General features: G+C 37.0%; 1 protein-coding gene across 3 annotated transcripts; it reads left to right on the forward strand.

Annotated features, from left to right (window-relative positions):
* The first annotated feature begins 3,935 nt into the window (after positions 1–3,935).
* Positions 3,936–8,137, forward strand: LOC113688277 (uncharacterized). 3 transcript variants are annotated; one of them, XM_072048896.1, is made up of 4 exons: positions 3,936–4,360; positions 5,512–6,564; positions 6,730–7,443; positions 7,580–7,629. In XM_072048896.1, the coding sequence occupies exons 2-4, from the start codon at positions 5,542–5,544 to the stop codon at positions 7,583–7,585; spliced, it is 1,743 nt and encodes a 580-aa protein (XP_071904997.1). In that variant the 5' UTR covers positions 3,936–4,360; positions 5,512–5,541; the 3' UTR covers positions 7,586–7,629. The 3 variants fall into 3 exon arrangements, with proteins under 3 accessions (XP_071904997.1, XP_027061862.1, XP_027061861.1); XM_027206061.2 differs by adding an exon at positions 7,806–8,137 and having other exon boundaries at positions 3,947–4,360; positions 5,539–6,564; positions 6,730–7,686; XM_027206060.2 differs by adding an exon at positions 7,806–8,137 and having other exon boundaries at positions 3,949–4,360; positions 6,730–7,686.
* The last annotated feature ends 246 nt before the right edge of the window (positions 8,138–8,383 follow it).

An 8,383-nucleotide genomic window follows, 5' to 3' on the forward strand; every position in this document is an offset into this window, starting at 1 on the left:
AATGCTAACAACCATGCATGAACAAGTGGGTACACAGGAGTACGAAAACCTAAGCTATTGAAAATTGCCACTTCTGCCGAAAAAGTGGACCAAAAGCACTTAATGAGACCCGTTCAACTTCCACGTTTAAGTCGTTTCATTAGAGAATTAAAGATATCTGAGTCAAAATGACATTGGGAGGTTAGTCGGTCTCCTGTGGAATATTGCCGGTAAAAATCCCTTTCAGTTACTTAGTCATTAGTCAGATTAGGTCACTAAACAAGTTTGAAAGAGATGTTACTACGGAATTTGCAATGTTAGTGGTACTATAATCCTTAAGATCTTTCTTAACTAATGATTAATGAGGTCAATCCATCCATTCTTATGTTCACTTTCATGCTCATTACATAAATTGTTCACATTTGTTTGTCAAATAATTTCCTCAACGAGAAAATTTATGCACTCTAAACTTGAATTAGCAAAAGGTTTTCGTTTTCATTGTATAGCTGGAAAGTTGGACTGTCTGTTTTGCATGAAAGTTTCATTTGGTCCAATTATGCAAGCTCGAAAATAGGAGTGTAAACGAGTTTAATCAAACCGAACATTCTAATGTTCGAACATGTTTGATTATTTTAATGAGTTTATAATTTTGTTCAAGTTTGACTTGTTTATTTATCAAATCGAGATTGTACGAATTTTTTATCGAATTTGAATGTTATCGACAGTAAAATATCATTTAAATTTGATTTAATTAATTAGTGAATCAAACTCAAAAAGACGTTCAATTCGAGTATCGAGTAGTTTAGTTCGACTTTCAATCTTACTCGAAGTCTTACTCGAAGTAACGCTCATTGCAAACGGACTGGATGTAAGTCGAGCTCTAGCAAGTCACTAAGACCCAAGATTTCACTCTCTGCTGTAGTGGGCCGTTCTGTCTAAACTGGGACTAACAAACCCAACTTCGAAGACCTTAATCAGCGGACCTCAACTTGTAATTCAGGGAATAGCCCAGCTGTAACACTTGGACCTCAACTTGTAATTCAGAGAATAGCCCAGCTGTAACACTTGGACCTCAACTTGTAATTCAGGGAATAGCCCAGCTATCCCATAACGTGTTTCACTTTCTGTTTGAAGCTTCAAAACTGAGAAGTAAATACCTAATTACATTTACATTTCGTACCTTTGATAGAACTCTATTTGGATTGCAAATTATTTGAGATATTTTTATTGTAACACTTTTTGTGATGTGATGTATGTGAGATAAAAAGGTGTGTTGGAAATTGTAATGATGTTGTAAGCAAATAAATTTTGACAAATAATCCTCTATCCAAACAAACCCTACTTTTTATCCTTTTCTTTTTGGTTTGGAGTGCCTTAGAGTTTGGAGGGTTAAAAGCCCAAAATTGTGTACAACCTTGACATAGAACCTCTCAATAATATCCGAACATGTGGCCCAAATGTTCTCCGTTTCCTGATCCAGTGGGCCGTCTAATTCCCAGTGGGCCTCGCACCAGGCCCAATAAATACTATCTCATGAATAATGTTCCAATATATGGAACATCCGTTGGATTCAACAGCTCAGTCAGAGGACAACTGGGCCAATTTGTTCCTCGTGGGCCTCGCACCAGGCCCAGTCAATAATATCTGAGTATATTTTTTTGAGAGGTTCTATGTTAAGGTTGTAGGTAGGGATGGCAGTGGGTCAAGTATTCTCGAAAATTTCTTTTACCAAATCTTAACTCGCATATTTAAATATATTTACCAAATCTTGTCGGGTAAACCTATGGGTTTTAATTCCCATTACTGAACCCTTCCACTTGTGTGGTTGAATTATCCATTGGGTACTCTCTATTCATTAATATTAATAGTTTGAAAAAGGAAAATTAACATTTTATCAAGTTAAAATCAATACATAAGTCGAGTTAAATTAGCGCCCTATATTGAGTTTTAAACTATTGTAAATCCATAGAACTTGCATGGGAAAAATCCAACATTTAGTGAAGGGTTAAATCAACATTCTTGTATTTTTAATTATAATTAACTTCATTTGTGTTAGGTTTGAGTTACTCGTCGGTAGCTACTCATGAGACAAAATTCTAATGGATAACTCATCGAGCATATAACCGACTTAACCATCGGATTGAATACCCACAAATATCAAATGTTATCTTACCCATTGCCCTCTCTAGCAAAACAAATTTTTTAAGTTTGACTAAATTGAGACTTTAGGAATTAAATGATTCTGGACTCAAATCCTCCCCTACACTCCTCGTTTTTCGAGTCCCACCCATTTCTTCCCGGAAATAAAAAAAAAAGGGTTTTTTAAGCTAGATTTTATCGGACTTTTGACATCCAGCTAGCTCCAAGTCGACGCAAGACAAGAAAAAGAAATTCATGTGTTTTGACATAGACTTGTAATCAATTGTAGGTCTATTTTGGTAGACAATAATGCATGCACCATACTGCTCGTAAGTATGTACATGTCTTCAAGTATGTGTTTGATTACTACTGCCCCTAAAACTGATACCACGAAACCTGTGACTTGTCCAAATGCATACTAGACTGCCAGAACACTAGAACGACGACAGTAGAGTAGTTGACTCAACCCCAGATCAATAAAACTGGCGGACCATGCGACGTGAGGATCACAAATTTTTAATTTCTTACATAAATATAAATGGGACAATCCTCTTTATCAAGATTGGCATATACCCTTGGGAGCAATTCACTCTAAAAACATATATCCCAACATTAGTGTGTTTGGACAGCCAATTATTTGGCCAAATATATTTGCTGACATCACCATTACAATTTCCAATACACCTTTTTATCTTCCCAATTACTTTTTTATCTCACATACATCACATCACACAAAGTGCTACAGTAAAAATATTTCAAATAACTTACAATCCAAACACACTATATCTATCCGTTTGGATTAGCTGTTTCTGGGGGTATTTTTGAAAAATTTCACTGTAGCAGAGTTTTTGTAGTATATTTTAGAAAATATTTTGAAATATTTAAAAGTAGAAGAGTTTTTAGAATATATTTTAAAATATTTTTTAAACATTAAAAAAATTTAGACTACTTTGTAGACTACCTTTTAGAGTATTTTTTAAAAATTTTAATAATATTTAAAAAATTAATTTTTGAAAAATTCAGCAATCCAAAATATTCATCTTTATGTGATGATTTAGAAGTCATTAATATTATCTCATGCACTAAACTTTAGTACCATCTTCTTGAGAATTAAATGCAGACTCTGATATTCACAGTCTCAAGCTCCCAACCATCCTTGTCAGGGGACATACCCCACCTTATCATATGTTTGCAATTGTCATCACCTTGTTTGAAGACAAGAAGAAGAAAGAGGAAATTATTGCTGAAACTTGCACGGAATTTTGTTAGGATTCGAGAATCAAAGCAATTGGAATCATACCAAATCTTGAAAATCTTAGTAGAAAAATCATGGTCCTTCGACTTGATCATCTCAACTTACTTTTCTCACGACAAAATTGATTTTGGTAAAGAACTATTATGACAGAAGAAATGTCTCGTAATAAATGTGAAAATCACTAAAAAAAAGAAAGAAAGAAAGGGGCGATTAGTGTAATATCAAAAAGATGAATTGTCCTTCAATAAAGTTAATCATTCAAGCTTTCAGTGGCACAAAAAAGAGTAGTATAGATCACTAAAAGGATACTTTCAATAATTAGCTCTTAAGTAATCATTACCATACAAAAGATGCTGAGGTGTTCAAAATTAGTATCGTGCCAAATCACCAAACCAATTATTTAAAGTGCCAAGTTGAAGGGCAACATGGTCAGAAAATTCCATTTCCCCAGACTTCCACAGTTCAAAGAGCCCATATCCCTTTGCTAGCCTTATACATGTCTGTGACTAGGCCTTTGATGGGACCCCATTTTTAAATAAATGTCGTCACATGATCCAAAACAGGTCACCAATGGGGCAAATTTAATAAATTCTCTAAACCAAGAAAAGTATTGATTCTCGTAAACTTGTAACAAGATTTTAAACTTGGAGGTTGGAGCTTGGAACTTGAAAGTTGAAACCATACTCATATTTTATTCCCTTTCTTCACTGGCAAGGGGTAAGCTAGCTAGGCAAGAAAACCAGAAAAATCCAAGAAGAAACAGAGCGTTAGTCTGCAACAATTGGGTTGTTCTTACCTCAGCCTCATCTATCCCTTTCTCCCTGTCCCTTTCACGTTCTTGGTTGGTTGCTTTCTTTTTCCAGCTTTTGTATAGTCTTGTTGATGAATGCTTGTATGGTTGACGCCTGCTCAATCATCCAATCAAGAGTTCATCAGTTCGGTGGAGTTGAGTTCATGTACAAGTTCAAGATCCTTTTTTCATGAGAGGTACCTTCTTTGATTAGTGTAAAGGGCTGAACCCAAGTTTCTTTATTGCAATAAATGCTGTTTTTGGTTGAGGTATTGCTGGAGTTTTGGCTGAGAGATGGTGGTTTTTACTGTTTTGTTTTGTTGTGCGTTTACTTTTGTTAAGAGGGTTGAAGTTAGAGATTAGAACTACTGAATTTAATACGAGGTGGAGAATATTTATGGGTCTACTTTGTTAAAGTGAAATTGAGATTAAAGACTCAATCTTGATATGCGAAATGCTCTTGGATTGAATCTTGTCCTTTTAATTGCATGTCAGGATTACTACACAGGGGGTAGATTCTTTTGCATGTTTTTAGAGATTGGTTGAACCGGGTGTTGAATACTGAGATATCTGGGTTTGATAAGATTGGGAGGATTGATTCTCTTGATTATTAGGCTGTTCTGTAGTTTTAAAGTTGATAATTATTAGCCCTTTGTGCCCTGGAATTCTTCTTTTATTAGCCTGGAAAGAATTACTAACTAATGCTATCCTGCCAAAACTACTGTTGAGCTACTATCACTGTGTGTTTGTGGTCAGAATCAAAGTTGAGGCTGCGTCACGATCATTTGAACAGTATTTGAATTTGGGTTAAATTCTGATGTTGCTGTAGTAAAGATCAGAGATTGTATTCCCTTATGATGATGCAGTCTTTCTTTTCTTGACTGCTAACATTTTCCTTTTTTGGGTTAATATTTCGTCTTGGATAATGCATTACCCAAAAACTTGGATGTCCAAATTGGAGTTACTATTAGACGTTAAAGGGTCCGATTTGAACTTTGATGGTGTATAATACTCAATTGTGTGGACGATTATATTGCCTTATCATACATAAATTTCTTAAGATTGAGAATTTCTGGATGTTCATCAAGAACTTGCTTTCGTAGTCGTGGAAGATTACTCCTCTACTTTTTGTGGGAGATACCCCTTTGAACTGGGTGCTGTATCAATGCATACTTCTCTTAGCTCTTTCTTTTGAGTGATTAAGAGCTGCAAAAACATGTGCTTTTTTTTATTGGATCATTAATACTTTTACACTATTAAGAGCCAAATGTGAACTGAAACATGACAATTGTTTTGTGATGCAATCATGCATGGTTTACAACATAATTTTAAATTGTGGATTTTACAGTAGTGGTATGATTTGATTTTGCTGAAGAATATGATGGAGGACAAGCAATTGAATCTAAGCCGACCACTTCTTTCTGTGAGACGCCACACATCAACCGTAGCCTCAGAAAAAGATAGCAAAAAGAATGATCAAAGTTCAATCTCAAGTGTTACTCGACCTCCTCCATTTTACAAATCGGAATTAAAATCAGGCCCAGTGAGGAATGCAGGTACAGTGCCATTTGTCTGGGAACAGAGCCCTGGGACGCCTAAGGATGAGAGGACGCTTGAAACTCACACAGAAAGGCCACCAGTTGCACCAAAGCCTCCTCCTGGAAGAGTTTTGAAAGCTAACCAACAAGATAATGATAATTCTTCCAAAAAATTAACTGTCAATAAAAGCCAAGTTGGGAATCCCCAGGGCTCGCAGAGTGCCTCAGAGTTGGGTGATAGCAGTAGAAGGTTTAAGATTACTGAGGATACAGTGGAGGAAGCACATGAAAGAAAAGATGATTCAGAGGATGAGGATGAAGTCTTTGAAGATGCCCTGGATACACTCTCAAGGACCGAATCATTTTTTGTGAACTGCAGTGTGAGCGGCATAAGTGGATTAGATGACTTGGATGCAATGCCATCTGGAACATTCTCTACTGATCCTCAGGCTCGAGACTTCATGATTGGTCGGTTTCTGCCTGCAGCCAAGGCAATGGTTTCAGAAACACCTCAATATGCTCCTGCTCCAAAGAAACGACCAGTGGTTCAAGACAATCCTAGGCAACTGAAGAAAGTAGTAAATGCAGATAACCGACCTCAGCTTAGGTATGGACCTACTTTTGCAAAACATTATTCAGAATTCCATGACAATGGAGAAGAAGAAGAAAGTGATGATGACTATGTTGAACATGAAAATGTTCCATCCAAAGTTTGTGGATTACTGCCCCGATTTTGCTTAAAGAGTCGTCTTTTAAATCCTCTACCCGGGATGAGTGTGAGGACTAGGACACCCATGTCTCCCACGACAAGGATGCAGGCTAGATCTTCTTCTGCTAGTACTTGCAGCAAAACTGAAAATGAGGTAACTGTTTTTTCTGATCCAATCCTCCCTCCTATCCCACTAGGGGACCACAACCCATAAGAAAAAGAGCAAAAAAGAAGATATGAATAGACAAAAAGAAAATAGTTGTCGATCTTTTGCAGCAAGTTTGTGTTCACTGAATTCAGTTGCTTTTCATATTTACAGCTGTCTAGTGTTGATACGAGTGAGCAAAGATCAATTGATGGATCCCAAACAGCTGAGCTTCATGAAGGGAAGAACGATTTGAATGTGAAGTCCAGTCAAATCTCTTTGACGTCTCAGAAATCTGAAAAATCATTGGCCAACGGGCATGGTGGTGTGTCAAGCCATTACAATGAATCACCTGCATCAATTGACCAAAGAGCTTTCCCGGTCATTCCTGTTGAACCACAGGATGCTAGTGTTGATGGTTGCAGCTCTGATGAGAAGAGTTACAGAAGCTTTAGGGACTTGTTGGCTGATCAGAGCCCCTCTGAGGAAGTAAATTCAGCAAGTCCTGCAGTTGAGAAAACTCTCTACGTAGATACTGTGCATAAAGGTGAATCTCCTAAGAAAACATGTTCTTTGGGTATGAAAGGGCCGTCAATTGAAAGAGAAACGAATGATGAAATTTTACGCTCAGTAGATTCTTCGCTCATTGACCATTTAAGCATTGCTGATGGAGGAGATCCATTAAAGACAATTTCTCGAAAACCCCTTGACTTCAGTCTCCTTCCTTTGGCTGATGAATCCAGTCAAAAGATCGAAAAGGATAATCGAAAGGCTTTTGGAGAAGATCAAAAGCTTTACCAGGACAGAGTTGATTCAAAAATTACACAAGTGCCTGTCAAGCTAACTACTCAAACTTTAGGAAAGCATACTGCCAAAGCAGAAATAGTGGTAAATTACCATGGAATCTCTGCCGAGTTTCCTGCTCCTCCACCATTACCAAAATCTCCATCAGATTCTTGGCTTTGTCGCACTTTGCCTTCCATGTCTTCAAAGAATTCATCTATACTTTCGCATTTTGGGACAGGAATGAATCCAAGAAATCAGGTTTCCAAGACACAATCTGCTGATCCCAAATGGGAAACAATAGTTAAAACAACAAAGGTGCATCACCATCATTTGAGATACTCTGAGGTAAATTGGATCGTTTTCTTTTTTTTTTTGGCTAACTCGAAGATAAACTGATTCGGTTCCTTTTACATTACTAATTCTTTTCACTGTTTTATTACTTGCAACTTTTTCCTTTCTTTCAGGAGTTTCTAGCACCTATACCAGAAAGCTAGAGAAATCTTTCGTCAAGTCCTCTGCTTCATGCTTCTGCTTCCTATATTCATTAGTTTTCTGGCTTCAAAGGTCCTTGATGGTACACATAATTTTCTGTGGGTTTAACTTTCCCATCTTTTCCTCTGAGAACAGTATAAGATTCAATTCTGCAAGTAATACTCAAGACAAACACTGTGTGTATAGTGATTAGCAGATTCAAAAAAATCGATACACGCTATGCCCTGAGGGTTCTGTAAATAGCATCATTAATTTTTGCAGCACTACCCAATAAGAAAGGTTCTGTGGGAAAATTTACATGCTCTTCCACGTTCTATTTGCATTACTTTTACCATACTAGCATGTTCTTTGGCTTATGTGAATCATTTTCGGGACTAAACTGGTGGGCTCAAATCTGTTGTATAATGAACCAAAGGATCAGAATCCGGAACTGGTGGAAGCAAATAAAGAAAGCCAATGCCAATGTGTAAAGGAGCTTTTGAGCTACATTCATGAATTTTTGGCCAGTGAATGTGGTTGATAGCTGGAGATTCTGAGGTTGTACAATGAA

This window comes from Coffea arabica, chromosome 5e, assembly GCF_036785885.1.
Source record: "Coffea arabica cultivar ET-39 chromosome 5e, Coffea Arabica ET-39 HiFi, whole genome shotgun sequence".
Lineage (NCBI taxonomy): Eukaryota > Viridiplantae > Streptophyta > Magnoliopsida > Gentianales > Rubiaceae > Coffea > Coffea arabica.